The sequence below is a fragment of the Acinonyx jubatus genome, chromosome F2, assembly GCF_027475565.1.
Source record: "Acinonyx jubatus isolate Ajub_Pintada_27869175 chromosome F2, VMU_Ajub_asm_v1.0, whole genome shotgun sequence".
In the NCBI taxonomy this organism is placed as follows: Eukaryota; Metazoa; Chordata; class Mammalia; order Carnivora; family Felidae; genus Acinonyx; species Acinonyx jubatus.
The window spans coordinates 57696875-57716137 of record NC_069394.1 but is presented as its reverse complement, the minus strand read 5'-3'; the positions used below and the strand labels follow the sequence as shown (position 1 = coordinate 57716137).

The window sequence follows — 19263 nt, the reverse complement described above, 5'->3', positions numbered from 1 at the left end:
GGGAAAGAAAGAGAATCCCCAAGCAGCCTCCCTTAGCACAGAGCCCGACATGGGTCTTGAACTCACCAACTGTGAGATAGACTTGAGCGGAGATCAAGAGTCCAGTGCTTCACCGACTGAGCCACCCAGGCACGCCCCCTAAATATGGTTAATTCAGAAACAAATCTGGGGGATTTGTTGGGATGAGCCTCTGCAAGATTCTATGCTTATTCAGTTTTGTCACAGGCTTATGCCTATCATAGGCAAAGAAATATTTTTCAGAACTATTTTACAAACCATAAAAATTAAATCAGGTTACTACACTACAGAAGTATACCTATCTTGAACATAACTCATTTTTTCTTTGTCACAATATTTTAAAGAGACAAAAAATTCCATTAGTTTCATTCAGACTGCTAATCTCAAAAAAAAAGGCAAAATAAAGTGTACAGAACTAAGGGAGAAGCACTTTGTCATTACAAAATGACTTATTTCTAATGGCATATTCAGTAGTTTATGGGATTAATTATATACTCTGTCAGTCAACTTCACCTATTTCTACATGAACCCCAGCATTACTCCTACAAAAGTATAAGCAAGTCTCCATCCTGTATTTCCTTTAAGAGTGTACAGGTTTTGAAATAAAATTACTTCCAAAAATAGTTAAATCATGTCTTCTATTGCTCACAGAATAATGCCTTGTTGTTTTTTTTTTCCTAAATAGACTAGGAAGTAGCTTTTGGGTTTCAAAGTAGATATATTTCTCTTATTTACAGTAATAGCATAATATCAAAGTTAGTTAGATGGAGACATATATAAACATGGTTTTATGTCAAAAATGATAGCAGTAAGAAGATTACAAATGTTCAGAATTTCTTTTGGCATGTTTCCAAGGGTTGATCATGTAAATGAAATTCATAAAATCATAGCTTACATTTTAATTTTTTATCTCCACATATGCATTTCCACATGAGTCAGTCTGGGCTACAAATCAATGACAATTTCTGTGGGAGAAAAAAAGGAGTAAGCTACCAGTAAATATGATTTTAAAATAAAATATTAATGATTCACTCCAACTTAAACACTACTCACTCTTAAAGGCAAAAGTCCAGTATATTCTCTTCCACATTAATGAGTTGGTGGTTAATAGTACGTTTGGGTAGATGGTAGATTTTGGCATAGGAACTGATGAATCTCTTTAGTATTAAGGAGAATAATTGCATAAAAAATTCTAATAGTTTAATGTCTTAGCTCTCCAGCAATACAGAGTAGCATATTGATCTAAAAAGATTTAAGGACTATAGGCCTTGTTTTTGTTCTTTTTGGTTAACAGAAGATAAATTTATCTCCTAAGTTTTAACACTAACTTTGATATTTGACTTGTATTTTTCTTTGTATGACACGTATACAAGGTAATACTCCCTTGTTCACTCTTCCTTATGTTTAAAATGTAGTTTTCAATAAGGAATTTGGCTCTCTCTTAGAAGCTTTTTGTATAATACTTAAGAAGTCTTCATCTTTCCAAAATGCTGATGTTCAAAACCTCATTCTTCTCGGGAGAGACCCCTTGCTGCAACTTTTGCTTTATTAATGTTAGTAAACTGTCCCAAGGACATGGTTTCACAAGAGATTATAAGACTGCAAGCTTAAATTCACCTTCACTAAATAAATTTAATTTCCATTTTGGCTAGTGTTTAAGGAAAAAAAAACGAATATGAAGTTTCAAAATCTATGACTCATATCTTCTAACAGTGGATACACTCTCTGACTTGGTCAATCTTATGGAGATACTCTTCATCTACTTATCTTATGGTTTTATTAACTTTGAGAGAATGGAAAGTCATCCTGTTATACAGCGTGGCTGAACTGGCTGACCCAACACTTTGTGACACGCATGCAACCATGAAGTTTCAAAAGGCAGTATTTTATGAGCTCTATTGACAGGCCTGGCTTTCTACTTTTTTAAAAGCAGTACAGAATGAAACATATTTTCAGTCATACTTCCCCCTCTGTCTTAACCCCTTCCCCGGTCTTTAAGAAATATCCATTTTTACTTTTTATTACTATTTTTTAATCTTTAAACTTATGTCCTGACGCGGACTGAAGAGAACTGACCAGTGAATACTGTGATTTTCTTCCCTAGCTGTGCAAAATGAACGTGATCGAATAAGCACCAGAAGGAGCACATTTGATGGCAGCAACATCCCCTCCATTAACACACTGGCACAGGCAGAAATTCGGTCTCGCCAGGTATGCAATGCACACCGGTACTCAATCCTGTTTAAAAGAATCAAATGTCTGTTTAGGCATAATTCTAAAATAATCTACGTTCCTTTACATGTGCTCACTACTTAAATCAGTTGCAGTTTTACTTTGAAAGTATTAGGTGGACTGTTGACTTAATTTTGACTTTCCCTGGACAACTTCCTGTTTTTAAACAGAAAAAAAACAAAAACCGAAATGCATTTCAGTGCACTATTGTTCAATAAAAGTTAGCTTATGAGGTTGATTTAAAATTCTGAATGAGGAGCACAGTGTTCTGGGGGCACTGTCTTGTTTCACTGATTAAATCTGTAAAATTGGTTGCTATGGCTTTTTGGGAGTTTGGTTGAGACCTATCATCAGAGCTTGCTTCCTTGAAAATGGTTTCTGGACTCAAGAACTCATCTTGGCATCAGCTTTGGAAACAAGTATTTAAGAGAAGAGCCAGAATTCAGAAGCCAATGGAGAAAGAGTTTATTATTTTAAACTTCTAGAATGAGAATATCAGTTCCAAAGTTTAAAAAATGTCTGTCATTAGTTATATACATAAAAATAAATCGTTTAAAATTAAGATGAAGAAACCTTTTGAAGACAGTTTATTTTGGCATTGCTGCATTAGAAAAGTTAATGGTATTTTTCTATTGTAAAGCAAATTATGAAATAGCTAACTATTAATCAGGTCCTATAACGAGTCAGTGCAACTACTTTCATTTTTAATAGCATGAGAGTAGTATGATGAGGCTAACATCACCATTATCATCAGTATTTGAAGATTACTTGATAGTCGTATAGAGCATTTATGAAATAGCTTAAAGGGAAGCTGTGAGGAAATAAACATACACATAGAAAGACATGTATACCACAGAGACACATATTCAAAAATTAAGTTTATAAGGACTTTTAGAAAGAGATTTTCTTTAGTAGAAAAGCATTTTGAAGCCACTTATATTTTATATAGTTCAAAATTATATATAGTTTGAAAACTTTTTCATTCCATGTTAAGCTTTTCAATGTTGCTGAGTCAAAAGTTGGTTTCTTAATTTTATGTTGATGGGCTTTTATTTACTGCAGTTCTGGCTTCTCGTCTAAATCTTTTCTCCTCAGTTTGGTAAACTGTATCCACTGGAAACGTTTTTTTCGGATATTTTTAAAAGTTAAAGGTGGGCTTTCTTAGTGGAAATATCATTTTTTAATTAAAAATAAAATTGCAGAGTGTATTTCAGGTGAATACTGCATATCTTCCTGTATAGTCATTTTGAATTAGGAAACTCCCTGAAAGTTGAGTAACTTATTTTATGGGTTTGCCAGTAAAAGAAGGTACTGCTCCCAGAGCCATGGTACTGTGCAGTGAATGTTTTCAATTTAACTTGTACTGGTTGGTATTTTTTTTCTCAATTTTAAAATGTTTCATATATTTCAAAATACTGTGGCAATGATAGTGTCCACTTCAAAGGTGTTTACTTATTGGAATCATAGAAAAAAGAGAAATGGTACTCAGGTGTTATTTGAAATGATAAATTAATGTAATCTTCTTAATGCCAGATCTCAATCTCAAGCCCTGGAGCAAGCACTGACATAAATGTTAAGAAAATTGCAAGTATCAGTGATGTCTGCGAATCTATGAAGCAGCAGCTCTTAGTCTTGGTGGAATGGGCTAAATATATACCCGCCTTCTGTGAGTTACCGCTGGATGACCAGGTATAAGTTAAAGATTTTACGAATGCTTTCAGAAATGATTTTTGAACTTTGCCCAGTTTATGTGTTTTTTAAATTATATTTAAAATAGGTTTACCATAGTTGACAAGTTAAATTATCTTGTGAGGGAAAGATTGGCTTTCTTGTCCAGTCACCTTGTTCTATTAAGAGGCACAACTGTTTAACTTCTGTGTTAGGGGTCTTGCAAATTTATTAATTGGGTGAAGTTGAGGAAGACACTGATCTTCCCTCTTGGAGTTGAAAAAGCTTAAGTGAAGAAGAAAAACAGGATAGCAAGTAACTGCCATTGTGAGACAAATGTCTGGGAGGGAAAAGGTATACTCTCGTGTCTTGGTGTATCTTGGAAGGCGCCATATAAAATTCCATGGAAATACCAGGCCACTCCTAGACAGAAACCTCACAGGTTGTGTTGGTGTCTTGGTAGGAACTCTATGCAATTAACATAAAATTTTGCCTTTCATGTTGTCAATTCTATCCTAGCATTTACTGTATAAAAATATGGGTTCGGCAAAAACATCTCTAGAATCATGCTCTGAAGTCTACAGATTTCAATAGTATTTCAGACACAACAAACTTTTCCTAATACATATATTTTGGTATTTGGTCATATATACATTAAGACATTTTAATGAATAGTTAAGAATTTTAATTTCCTAGTCTGTGAAAATTAGATTATTAGCTTCAGATTCATTTTTAATGCCTCCATTTAAATAGTTTATAATATTTTGTAGATGCATATAATTTGAAAATTTTTAATTCCCCACACTGAGTAAACCATGATATGTATTATGCCCAGTGTATAGTTTTACACCCTCTGGCCATGTTCTTTATCACTGATATACAAAAACAAACAATTAAAGGGAAAGGTGCATATTGATTGTTTAAAAATCAGAGAAGGGCAAAATATTTATACAACCAGAACAAAAAGTGATCATAGGAAGTCAGAAGTTATATTTCTAGGACAGGTGAAATCCTGGTGACCAAAAGATAAAAAAATAAAAAAGTACTATGAATTCTGAAATCATTCTTAAAATGTTCTGTAACTGCCTTCCTGGTATGAGTCATGGTTATTGACATGTCATAAAGATAGCTAAGCTCAGAAGGTTATTTCAGAGTGAATAATGCTAAATTGCTAAAACATACGTGTCTCACCCCAAGCCATATAAGTAGGTTACGTTATTTATCAGTTTTATATTTTTATTATCACTCCTCTTTAAAAGTTGCTGACTTGTGTGTGAAGGCAATGATTTAAAATTGGAAAATTAAAATCTAGTAACCTGTCAAAAATGGTTTTTATTTGCTAAATGACGCTTGAATACTAACAATATAACATTACTAGCCTTGGATGGGCAAATGTCCAGTGTGGTTAAGGCATTAGAGAAGTAGCTTTCAGTTGCATTAAATATTACATTATTTTATTGAATCCCCTCAGGACCTCTGACATAAATGTTATTATCTCCACTTAACAATTTTTAAAACTGATCCTAGATCAGTTAAATTCACTCAGAAAATTCATCAAACGAATATTTATTGGGACTACAGTTCCATTTTAGGTTCTGTGACGATCTGGCAGTAAAAATACAGACTCATCATGATTCTCATAAAGTCTGCACTCTATTTGGGAGAGACAGACAATAAAAAAGATACAGATTATGAGTAAGTTAATTCTAGGTGGGGATAAGTTCTATAAAATGGAATGGGGTGAGTTGTAGAATGACTGTGTTGGAATGGCAAGACATACTTTAAATTGGGGATCAGTGACTTTTCCTGAGACCTGAATGACAAGGGACCAAACATACCAACATCTGAGGACAAGACATTCCAGGGATAGGAAGAGCATGTTCAAAGGCTCTGAGGCAAGTTGAAATAATGAGTGCAGAGAAAAGAGAACAAGAGAACAAGGGATATCATAAGCTGAGATCAGAGAAGGGGGGGGGAAGGAGCGGGGGAGGACAAACCGTTGTGCTGTTACCTGGGAGGCCATTGTTAACGACTTTGGGTTTTATTGTAAAGGCAATTAGAAACCAGTGAGGAGTTTTCAGGAGAGGGATGATAGTAAGTGACTATTGTTTCACAAAAGTTATCTGGGAAGCTCTGTCAAGAAGGATTTAGGATGGAGGAACCAGAAGGGAAGCAAGAATCAACTTATTAGCTCTGTGGAGTGCATTGTGGCAGACAAGGTGAAGAATGGCAAAGGCTCGGGCTGGGGTGGTAGCTATGGAGAAGCAGTACCCGGATTTGCTGTACAACTAGAAAGGAATCAAAATGGGCTTTGGATTCTGACGTGAACAAGCATTTTGGATGAGCAGACCAGTTAGTAAGATGATGAAGATATTGGAGAAACATTACTTTGATGTTTTATATTTGGAATGCTTCTTAGTCTTCCTAGAGGTGATGGCAAGTAGTTGAGCATATGCATAAAGTTCAGTTGAAAGCTTAGTGCAATTAGCTTCAGTCTACAAAGTGTCAGCAATGAGGTTATCCATCCTCTTCTTAGTTTGCCACAAGTCCTTGCTTTGCTTTTGTTTATTCAGCCTATTATGTGTAATAACAGAGTGTTTTTTACATATGTTTTCTTATTTGGTCCTCATGACTACCTTTGAGATTTTTATCACTACCTCCATTTGACAGATGAAAACAATTGAGTCCCAAACATACTGGTTAACTTATCTAAGATTCAACAGGTATGACCAGGCAGCATTTGAACTCTGTTTGATTCTATTTCACTCCAGATCTATTTTGTTTGTTTGTATTAACTTCTAAGCTTTAGAAATTATAAAAAGTAAAACTCTTTTGACATGCTGAAATAGAAAAATAGAAGGCTTAATGATGGCAAGCATCTATGAATATTATAGTTATTAAAACCAAAAAAAAAAGGTCCCAGGCTTAAAGAGCACTGAATTAATCAGATACATATTATACCATCTTTTAATCATTATTTTTTATAATTAATTGTTAAACTTGAAATTTTTCATTAAGGTGGCACTGTTGAGAGCTCACGCAGGGGAACATTTACTGCTTGGAGCGACAAAGAGATCCATGGTGTATAAAGATATTTTGCTTTTGGGTAAGTTTTTTTTTTTAATTTAAGAAGAAATTATGCATGCTTCATCTTTACACAGGATCTATTCTGTATGTAGCAAGCATTCAAGACACTGTAAAATGGTACTCTCATTTCCCAAATTGGATTTAATTAATTGTATCCTCATTCAAGACCCTGTGTTTCCTTGACTTCATTGCAGCGAAGTTCAGAGGGCATTGAGATGTTTTTTAGGTGCATTAACATTTAAAAATAAGAGTTGGAGAGGGGCACCTGGTTGGGTCATTTGGTAAGCATCTGACTTTGGCTCAGGTCATGATCATGTGATCTGAGAGTTCAAGCCCCACATCGGGCTCTGTGCTGACAGCTCAGAGCCTGGAGCCGGCTTCAGATTTTGTGTCTCCCTCTCTCTCTTCCCCTTCCTCTCTCACACTTTGACTCTCTCTCTCATAAATAAACATGAAAAATTTTTAAAAATATAAGTTGGAGATGGTGGTCAAAAGGTACAAACTTCCTTGGGGTGCCTGGGTGGCTCAGTCAGTTAAGCGTCCGACTTCAGCTCAGGTCATGATCTCGCGGTCCATGAGTTCGAGCCCCGCGTTGGGCTCTGGGCTGATGGCTCAGAGCTTGGAGCCTGCAGCCTGCTTCCGATTCTGTGTCTTCCTCTCTCTCTGCCCCTCCCCCGTTCATGCTCTGTCTCTCTCTGTCTCAAAAATAAATAAAACGTTAAAAAAAATTAAAAAAATAAAAGGTACAAACTTCCAGTTACAAGTCAAATAAATACTATGGATATGATGTACAACATGATGACTAGAGCTAACACTTGCAGTATAACATGTGTGGACATTGTTAAGAGTGTAAATTCTAAGCATTTTCATTACAAGGGGATTTTTTTCCTTCTGTTTTCGTTGTATCCATGAGAAGATGGACATTAATTGAACCTACCATGGTAATCATCTCACAATATATGTAAATCAAACCGTCATGCTGTCCTTCTTAAACTTATACAGTGATGTATGTCAATTATTTCTCAATAAAACTGGAGGGAAAAGATTTAAAAATAAAAGAGAAATGTTGCTCAATAAACATAATAATGAAGTATCTTTAAATCCTATCAGGACAAATAACTGATGATTTATGTGACCACTTTATTGGAGTCTCAGTGTTGTTTCCAACTCCTTCAGTGGCTGCTTAATACTTGTAACTTGTTTTATACACTTCCAAGGAACATGTCTATTTCCTATGATCTCATTGCCTATGATATGATGCAAAATCCCAAGTTAAAAAAATTATTTGGTGACTATGTCTGAAAATCCTGATAGTTAAGTAGTAGTGCTGGAAGAGACAAAGTAGGATGGCAGGTTGAATGGGGGAAGAAGACACAAGGGAAAGCTTTTGTCTTCCTTAAGCAATTGCTTCCATCCACCCACCTTACTTACCTTTTAAAATTAGTTTTCCTTTTGAGAGAGTTGAGATGGCTGTAATGATTATTATCTCCACTTCTCTCTGGCTGTGTGAAATGATGACTAGATTGCTCAATATGTCTTTGTGTTAGATATTTTAACCCAAAATAGGAATAAATAAAATATGATATATTTTTCACATATAATATGATATAGCTAATATAATAGATACAGCTAATATCTTACTTACATCTTGCATAGGACTTACTATGCAAGATGCATTCTCTAAGTGCTTTACATATAAATACATGCTATCTCATTTAATCCTCATTATAACCCTAAGGGATAGGTACGTACTTTTATTCTGCAGGTGAAGAAATGCAGGCAGAGAAAGTTAATTTAAGGTCACAAAGCTAGTAAGGGATAGAGCCAGGATTCTAAACCACATAATGTGACTGCAGAGACCATGCTCTTAGATTCTATTAAACACTCTCCTGCATTTATAAGACTGCTATAATACTGCTCTCATTATAGATTGAATACAGTATACTTAAAAACTCAAATGTATTTGCTACCTATTTCTAAATTGTTTTATCCTGAATAATTAGGTAAACTAACTTTCATAACAGCAAGTCTATATTTTTTTAGATCTTTTTACATGTTGTTACACTGAAGATGGTCTTTGCCTGCAATGAAAGAATTCAGAATATTGACTTCTTATAAAATCAGAAAATAACAATTTAGCTGTTATCTTAGGAGCTCTAATAACTTCTAGTTTCTAATATTTTCGAAGCTATACTATTTGTCACATACAGCCAGAGACATTCTAAATTGGAGCATCCTTAGGGATTAAGGAGTCTAGTCTCTGTTCAATTTCTGAACTTTCTTGAATTCATCTACTTAGGCCTGTTAAAGTTGTGTTTCAAAAGTTGTTACACCTACATATACCTAGACCACTAAAGGAGTCCTCTTTTTATCCACTGTAAGCAAGAAAGTTTCTTTAGGTTTTGTGTTACACTCATTAATGATTAAGACACTAATAGATAACTGACATAGTGGAAGGGTAATCATTATATTTTGTTTCTCTCCTGTCAATTATTAGCTTGTTATTAGTCTGCACTTTCGTGTTATCACTAGTGACTGAGTCTGTTAAAATGCATGTGATCATATTATCAATGTCATTTATCCTTGACGTGTTCTTAAGTTTTTCTTTCTTTTTTTTTTTTTTAATGTGAAATTTATTGTCGAACTGGTTTCCATACAACACCCAGTGCTCATCCCAACAGGTGCCCTCCTCAATACCCATCCCCCACCCTCCCCTCCCTCCCACCCCCCATCAACCCTCAGATTGTTCTCAGTTTTTAAGAGTCTCTTATGTTTTGGCTCCCTCCCTCTCTAACCTTTTTTTTTTTTTTCCTTCCCCTCCCCCATGGGTTTCTGTTAAGTTTCTCAGGATCCATATAAGAGTGAAAACATATGGTGTCTGTGTTTCTCTGTATGGCTTATTTCACTCAGCATAACACTCTCCAGTTCCATCCATGTTGCTACAAAAGGCCATATTTCATTCTTTCTCATTGCGACGTAGTATTCCATTGTGTATATAAACCACAATTTCTTTACCCATTCATCAGTTGATGGATATTTAGGCTCTTTCCATAATTTGGCTATTGTTGAAAGTGCTGTTATAAACATTGGGGTACAAGTGCCCCTATGCATCAGCACTCCTGTATCCCCTGGGTAAATTCCTAGCAGTGCTATTGCTGGGTCATAGGGTAGATCTATTTTTAATTTTTTGAGGAACCTCCACACTGTTTTCCAGAGCGGCTGCACCAGTTTGCATTCCCACCAACAGTGCAAGAGGGTTCCCGTTTCTTCACATCCTCTCCAGTATCTATAAGTCTCCTGATTTGTTCATTTTAGCCACTCTGACTGGCGTGAGGTGGTATCTGAGTATGGTTTTGATTTGTATTTCCCTGATGACGAGTGATGTTGAGCATCTTGTTATGTGCCTGTTGGCCATCTGGATGTCTTCTTTAGAGAAGTGTCTATTCATGTCTTCTGCCCTTTTCTTCACTGGATTATTTGTTTTTTGGGTGTGGAGTTTTGTGGGTTCTTTATAGATTTTGGATACTGGCCCTTTGCCTGGTATGTCATTTGCAAATATCTTTCCCCATTCCGTCGGTTGCCTTTTAGTTTTCTTCATTGTTTCCTTGGCAGTGCAGAAGCTTTTCATCTTGATGAGGTCCCCATAGTTCATTTTTGCTTTTAATTCCCTTGCCTTGGGGATGTGTCAAGTAAGAAACTGCTGTGGCTGAGGTCAGAGAGGTTTTCTCCTGCTTTCCTCTCTAGGGTTTTGATGATTTCCTGTCTCACATTCAGGTCCTTTATCCATTTTGAGTTTATTTTTGTGAATGGTGTAAGAAAGTGGTCTAGTTTCATCCTTCTGCATGTTGCTGTCCAGTTCTCCCAGCACCATTTGTTAAAGAGACTGTCTTTTTTTCCATTGGATATTCCTTCCTGCTTTGTCAAAGATTAGTTGGCCATACTTTTGTGGGTCTAATTCTGGGGTTTCTATTCTATTCCATTGGTCTATGTGTCTGTTTTTGTGCCAATACCATGCTGTCTTGATGATTACAGCTTTGTAGTAGAGGCTAAAGTCTGGGATTGTGATGCCTCCAGCTTTGGTCTTCTTCTTCAAAATTACTTTGGCTATTCGGGGCCTTTTGTGGTTCCATACAAATTTTAGGATTGCCTTTTCTAGCTTCGAGAAGAATGCTGGTGCAGTTTGATTGGGATTGCATTGAATGTGTAGAGAGCTTTGCAGTATTGACATTTTAACAATATTTATTCTTCCAATCCACTACTGAAAGAAAGTACTATTCCTATTCCTTCAAGGGAAGAACCGTTTAAAATATTTATTTGTGAAAACTTAAATCATATCCGACTATCTTTTGTTGGGTGTGCTGATCTTTTTTTTTTTTCCTCCTAGGAAACAACTACGTAATTCACCGCAACAGCAGTGAAATTGAGATCAGCCGCGTGGCCAACCGGGTTCTAGACGAGTTGGTACGACCATTTCAAGAAATTCAGATTGATGACAATGAATATGCTTGTTTGAAGGCAATTGTATTTTTTGATCCAGGTTTGTTTTCAGATTTCCATTAAACAACAATTAAAATGAAAATTAACCATTATTTAGTATTGGAATATTTTCTCTCACACTCTAGCAAGATGCGATCTCTTAGATTGCCCCTTTTCTTCCTTTCTTAGATGCAAAAGGGCTAAGCGACCCGGTAAAGATTAAGAACATGCGGTTCCAAGTGCAGCTCAGTTTGGAGGACTACATCAATGACAGGCAATATGACTCCCGGGGGAGGTTTGGAGAGCTGCTCTTGCTCCTGCCCACGCTGCAGAGCATCACCTGGCAAATGATTGAGCAAATACAATTCGTTAAACTTTTTGGGATGGTTAAAATTGACAACTTACTTCAGGAAATGTTACTAGGTGGTGAGTACATTTAAGAATTTATTATTTATTAGCATTGTAGTCTGTAATAGGTTGACCTGTTTGTTTGTTTGTTTGTTTATCTTCTTCCAAGTTTTTCTATTTTATTTTATTTATTTGAATTCAAGTTAGTTAGCACACATAGGTAGTATTGGTTTCTGGAGCAGAATCTATTTATATTTTGTCTGTGACATAGTGGATTCATTTTTTTTTTTAACATTTAGAAAGTCTGCAAAACCCATTTGATGGAGACAAAAATACTTGAACACATTGAAATCCTCATTCTTACTAGTCTCTGCCATCTTTGTCCCCCGCAGTTCTTCTTGCCTCAGTTTCTATCCTTTCAAATATAGTGAATAGAAATGGATTTTCTATTTTTAGGACTCCTAGGGGTGTATTCTATTTTTCTATGCCATGACTCCTTTAAAAGCTCAAGGATACCAGCATTGCAACAGAACCTAAAAATATTTCTAGTAAATACCTTAAAACTAAACACTTTGCTCCTGAAATAATTAATTGACATAACACAATGAGAAGGGAAAAATGAGATTTCATTGCTGCAATAAATGTCAGGAATAAGTTAAGAAATCATTTATTTTGTGTTCTGATCTAAATTAAATTTCCTTGTAAAATCACTTTATTTTATTTTATTTCAGTTTTAGTTTTCTGGTGCTTAATGTGTTTCTAATGACATCTTTCTGAAATAAAAGTTGTTTATGCTATTAGTGTGATCCCAAATACTATAAACTTGAGGTAAGTGATTCTTGGAATTGCCTTAACAACAGGCAGCAAACCTAATGATTCCAGGAAACAGCACACAAGGTCCATTATTAATATACAACATAACATGATACAACATTAATCTAGCCAATGCACAGTGAAAGCTGACATTGTCCTTAATATGGCAGCAGTTCTATTAATTTATTTTTGAAATCCCAAAAAGCACTTTGCAAAAATAGCAATATTCAAGCTGTCAATCAAAGCATGTGTTGCAAGGTAAACTTGCTGTCGCTGATTAAATGTCACTAACGCAAGCATCTTTTTATCTTCTGTAGGTGCTTCCAGTGACGCCAGCCATCTCCATCATCCGGTGCACCCACATTTGTCTCAAGATCCATTAACCGGACAAACTATACTTTTAGGTCCCATGTCAACACTGGTTCATACAGACCAGATCTGTAAGTATTTTGCCAACCATAATATTTTTTGAACTTAATTAAGAAAAAGTGGAATTTGGGGAAAGAATCTATCAGTACTCAGCAATAGCAAAATTTAGGCACAGTTTCCTCTGTAGGACTCCACTGTGGGAGATTGTGATATTCAGCAAGTCCTTGTTCTCCTAAGGATCATGAGTTTGCTCCCTAAAATTGGATGTGAGTGCATAAAACAGAATGTACAGGCAGTCCTGGTTTGGCCTGGTAGTGCAGGGCTGTGAAAAGGACTGTGCAAGCTGGAAGCGTGCAAGGAAAACTTAATAATCAATAGGAAAATTATAGTTGATTGTGACCTTTAAAAATGTTTGCCGGGGTGGCTGGGTGGCTCAGTTGGTTAAGCATCAGACTCTTGGTTTCAGCTCAGGTCACGATCTCATGGTTTGTGAGATCAAGCCCCATGTTGGACTCTGCACTGACAGCACGGAGCCTGATTGCGATCCTCTCTCTCCCTCTCTCTCTCTGTCCCTACCCTGTTCTCACGCGTCTGTGTGTGTGTGTGTGTGTGAATGCTCATGCTTTCTCTCTTTCTCTCTCTATCTTAAAATAAACATTTAAAAATGAATAAATAAAAGTGTTTGCTGAAACATTAAGAACTCTCCTAACTACAGGTTGTAACTCTATAGTGAAGCTGAATAATAATAATCCTAATATCTATTTAAGACACTGTAATGTAAGCATTAGAGAATTCACATGTTTTTGTTTGTTTGTTTGTTTGTTAAAAAATTATCAAGAAGGAGTGCCTGGATGGCTCAGTTGGTTAAGCGTCTGACTCTTGAGCCCCACGTCAGGCTCTGTGCTGACAGCGTGAAGCCTGCTTGGGAGTCTCCCTCTCCCTCTCTCTCTGCCCCTCCCCTTTTGTGTCCCCTCTTTCTCTCTCAGAATAAATAAAAAAACATTTTTTAAAAATCTGTAAAAAAATTATGAAGTATAGTTTCAACAGTGCGTCCTGCTTTCCTCTGTTCTAAATTGCAAGTGGAAGTGAGCATCTTTTCTATGCCTTGATGAATTTTACTCTTTTGGGAAGTTTGGATCAGCTTCCAAGATTTTACCCTTCGCAATTTCCATGTCTGAAATATCTCTGAGAAATTATTTAATTTGAAGTTTTTTCACTAATGTCCATCACTTTACCTTCACTAAGACCCAGAATGCAGATTTATTTTTATTGTTTTAATTTAAATTTCAGTGAACATACAGTGCAGTATTGGTTTCAGGAGTAGAATTCAGTAATTCCTCACTTACACACAAAACCCAGTGCTCATCACAAGTGCCCTTTTTAGTACCCATCACCCTTCTAGCCATGTCCCCACCCCCCATCAACCCTCAGTTTGTTCTCTATCATTAAGAGTCTCCTGTGATTTGTTTCCCTCTCTTCTCTTCCCCCCACTTTCCCATGTTATATGTTCATCTGTTTTGTTTCGTAAACTCCACATATGAATGAAATCATATGGTATTTGTCTTTCTCTGATTGGCTTATTTCACTTAGCATAACACACTCTAGCTCCATCCACGTTATTGCAAACAGCAAGATTTCACAGAATGCAGATTTAGAGACTCAAAGAGCAGCAGTGTCTGCATTCCCAGGGGAACTATTTCTTCTGCAGCTCCATCCATGTTCCATTCACTTCCTGCATTGTCACTTTTTGCTTCTTTTCTTTTATTTATTTTTTGCCAATTCTGTTTTAATTGTCCATTTTTTTGCAAAATGTCATGAGAATTTATCACTAGGAGATGAGGAGGCAACACAACTACACACTTAGTTGTCAGTACATGAACTGAATAAAATATGTTCAGTGACATCCCAGACAGACTTAAAGATGTGATGTGATTGGTTACTGATCACAATACACATCTGTTACTGAGGTGATTCATGTAGACCAAAGAGTTAGCAGTGAAGTTTGTATTTATGCAGTTACTCACAGTTAATTGTGAGTTACCATGCTAAATGAAATTTGAGCCATGTTTTTGCCAGACTGGTGCTATTTATCCAAGCTGTAATGACTGAAATCCATGCATGTCAGATTTGTGCAAAGTGAGGGCCACTGGGAAAACACTTTGGAACTAAAATGATTACATAAATAGTAGGGGTTACTAGCAAAGTTAATATGATAATGTTGCAGATTTAACAAAAATTCTATTTTTCATAAGCTACTCCAGAGATAAAAATCTGTATTTGACAAAATACCTAGGATTGTTTCTGAGTTTATACTTAGTATTCACACATTTACCTTTGATCTATCTCCTCTTAACACTAAACCAGCTAACTCACTGAGATTCCTTGAGTTATTGTGATATAATTATTATGTGTGTCTGTATTACCTACTGAATTTACAGTAGCCCTCAGTAACTAATTACAGTGTGGTTTCATGGAAATGTTCAAACAAATGTGACAATTTAGTGAGTACCACCTGACTGCTACCTAGTGGTGTAGGGAAAGTGGAGGCCACAGAAATGGGTATTATCCCTGTTGCCTTTTAGATACAGCCCCTGGTAAACCTATGTGTAAATAGTGTCCGAAACACAAAGTTCTTTGATTACATGATAAAGGCAGAAATAAAATTGTTAAAACATAACTCATATTATGGAAACAGAACTTGAAATGTGTTTGAAAGACATCAATTTGGGACCATCCTTGGAAAGCAAATGTTACCATGTTCCTTTCATAGTCAAGAGCAGACAGGGCAAGTCCAACGTCATCTCTCTTAGGGATTAGTTATTCATAAACCCAGAAAACAAAACACTTTAACAACATATTAAACATTATAGGCATTGGCTGGCAAGAACGTTTAACAATTCTGCTGGTGGTTGAATCTTGTACTTTTTAAATGTTAGTTTTCTAGTACTTTTAAAAGCATATTTGCTGACCCTAGTCTATTTAAAATCACATCACATTTCTCATTTTTATTTTACCTCTTTCAACATAATATTTATGAGAATCCATTTGTAAAGGAAAAATTTCCTCTGTTAGCACCTATTTGGAAGAGTTTATATTTTATGCAAAACAAAACATTACACATACACACAAAATAAATTTAAGTTCATGTGTATTTTCCTGGCCTTTTAGAGCAAGTCCTGGCAGTCTTAGATTCATCCCAAATATCCAGAAAAAAAAATTTTAAAGCAAATATGGTTATTTTTTTGTTAATTAAACTGTATGTAAATATGTTGTTTCCAACCATATTTAATAATATAAAGTCAATATGTGAAAGATCAGGCAAAAAGGAAGTGTTCTTATTTTTGTATCAATTTTTAAAAGCTATTTTGAAAAAAAAGTCTATACAGTTTGCAGTGCCTCAGACTGATTATCAAACATTTTCTATTCGTTCTGTTAAATATGGAATTAAAATCAATGTGAATATTAAAATATTTCAAGTTTTAAAAAATTAAAAATCTAAGATAGCTCCCAGATTATTTTATAATATAGTAAAAGTTTGCAATAGGAGGAAATACTATTCTAGACAATGAAGTATTCACACTGTAACTTCTTTTTTCAATTACTTGGGCTTGCTCTTTGATGAGGAAGGGATGGGTGAGCTCAACTGTAATAGAATAATTTTGAAGCAAAATGCCAGTATTTTTCAGATGTTTTTAATTCCGATATAGGTTTCAAAGCACTTGCAAAATGTCTTAACTTTTTATGTCGTCTATTATGTTTGAGTCAGTGGAATCCAAACCAAATATATTTTATGTGCATTTTTCATTGTAAAAATTGTACAGTTGTTTTCAAAGATTTGAAAAAAAAAACAACCTGGCATTCTGTTCATACTCTTCATTAACTTTTTTTCTGCTGGGTTTGTGAGAGAATCAAATGCTCATAAATGCTATTAAGAAAGACAGTACGTGACTGTTGAGTGACTATGAAGACGTTTAAGCATCTCTATTCCGTTTGGATGCTATCTGGGAGGGAAGAGGGCAGTGCAACTCCAATAGCACCTCAGTGAGCTCATAACGGATTAGATAATCATACTTTATATATGATCTTCATATATATGATAATATCTCCAAAGTGGAATAATGCATATGGGTGTCATGCAGGGCTTACTAGGCCGGGCCAGGGTGACTGTCACCATCACATACAATTCTCTGATTCTTTTTCAGCAACTCCTGAGACCCCACTCCCTTCCCCACCACAAGGCTCTGGACAAGAACAGTACAAAATAGCCGCAAACCAAGCTTCAGTGATTTCACACCAGCCTCTCTCCAAACAAAAGCAATTGTGAGAATATGTTTACTCCTGAATGGCACTGCGTAAATGTGAAAACTTGTTGGTCTTAAAATAACTCAGGATAGTACTTTTGGCAAACTCTTAGCCAAGGCTTCTTCATGGTGCTGTTGTAAGATGGTATCCTCTTTTCTTGTTTATATGCTCATTTTGTTTGTTATTGCTATTGTTTAAAACTTTCAGATGCAAATAATGCATATCTGAGTTTCAATATGTTTGTATAGTATATTTTTCCAACTTCCCTTGCACTGCTCTGGAACCAGTTGAATCTTATGTACTACTTTCATTTGTTGTCTCGATATTAATTTAAATCTGTAAATAATTGCTTCATTGTGATGTGATGCAGAACTGAGTGTTCTTTTGTGACTAAGAATGGTAGGTAGATCAGCAATTCCAGATCAGTGTAAAATGAACCATTTTTTTTTTTTATCAATTTCAAACTTGCAAGTTAGAAAAATAAAGCAGTTGCTATAAAATAGGAAATATTTATTTGAAGAATCACTTGTGGATATCCAGTGGCTAAGAAGCATCTTTTTGGCCCACAGTTAAATACACCTCTATCTTAAGCTTAGAAAATTATAGTCATGCCAAGGCTGACTGGCTATTCCTTGTAATCCTGCCTATATTTGAAGATGTATTTTAACATAAAACATGTTTGTTTTACCAATCAAGATACAGGATAAATGGTAAAAAAGGAAACCCTTAACACAGTGGCTCGACCAAGAGAAACCCTGCCTTCTCTCTCCTAAAACAATCTGGTAGTCATCCATTGACTTGAATTTTAGCATATGCCTGCCTCTAGTTCCCAGGGACCCTGCAAGAGCAGTCTTTAGGTGATAAGCCTTGTGCCAACTAAAACGGCACCACTCTGGGAGGCTGATATTGGGAGACAAAATGGCCATTGTCACACACACAGTGTCTCAATCCTCACGGCAACCCCGTAAGAGAGGTATTATTGTCTTTCACTTATAAATGAAGAAACCTATTGCTTGGAGGGTTGAAGTACATAACTGAAGTTTGTAAACCTGAAGAGCAGGACAGCCACCTTGACGCCCAGATCTGCTTGATTCTAAGGAGAATAAATCTGGTGTGGAATGAAAAATGTGAGCTTCTTACTATGGTTTTTAAATATATGCAGTTGATGTGATGACTGAATCCAGCCCATCTTGTTACCTGTAACACATATTTACATGTAATCAATGAGTGTAAATTTGTTGCAGCATGAATAAGAAACCACTGTTGTCGCTTTAATGTCTTCCCCCCAAAACAAAAAACAAAAAAACAAGACAAAAACACAAAACAAAACCTTAAAACAAATTAAAGGAAATAAAAGACATACCAGATAGGTTATGATGAAAACACAAATGCAAATCACTGGTTCAGTGGATTTTCAAAAATCCAGTGGACTGAGGAGTACAGTTCATTGGAGCCCTATTTGATATCATCTAAAGCTGAAGTGTATTTGAAAACAATGCATGATGGGCCACCTCAAGAAATAGTGATCTCTCTCACTCTCTTTCTCTATCACACACACACACACACACACGCACACAGAAGCAAGGAAATATTACTGAGTAATTATGAGTGATACAAAAAATAGTGTCCCAACTTGTAAGAGACTAAATTAACTGATTTTTACAGAATCTCTCAAAATTTCTAAGATTTCATAACCCCCCATTTACCCTACGAATAAAAAAGGTTCTGTTAATATTAACTAACTTATTAAGTCAGTGTAGAAAAATGGTTAATTGGAAGCTATAATGGATTTAATAAAATCAAAATTCCTTTAGTAGCTGGTACCTGAAAACTGTAAAATATATCTTTGAGAGTGAGTGAGGGAAGAGGAAAGTTTACTTCACTCTTATTTTTTTGGAAATTTACTCTAGCGTCTCAATTTCATGTATAAGAATGCTTTTGATCTTTATA

General features: G+C 35.6%; 1 protein-coding gene across 4 annotated transcripts in view; it reads left to right on the top strand.

The window, feature by feature from the left end:
* The window catches only part of HNF4G (hepatocyte nuclear factor 4 gamma), a 127092-nt gene extending 108419 nt beyond the window's left edge, over window positions 1-18673 (top strand). For all 4 annotated transcript variants that reach the window (XM_053208007.1, XM_053208008.1, XM_027064352.2 and 1 more), the window contains 7 exons: window positions 2123-2229; window positions 3784-3939; window positions 6937-7024; window positions 11390-11542; window positions 11671-11907; window positions 12960-13082; window positions 17214-18673. In XM_053208007.1, coding sequence (XP_053063982.1) covers window positions 2123-2229; window positions 3784-3939; window positions 6937-7024; window positions 11390-11542; window positions 11671-11907; window positions 12960-13082; window positions 17214-17335 — 986 coding nt within the window. In that variant the 3' untranslated portion in view covers window positions 17336-18673. The remainder of the gene's footprint in view (window positions 1-2122; window positions 2230-3783; window positions 3940-6936; window positions 7025-11389; window positions 11543-11670; window positions 11908-12959; window positions 13083-17213) is intronic.
* Window positions 18674-19263: the final 590 nt, after the last annotated feature.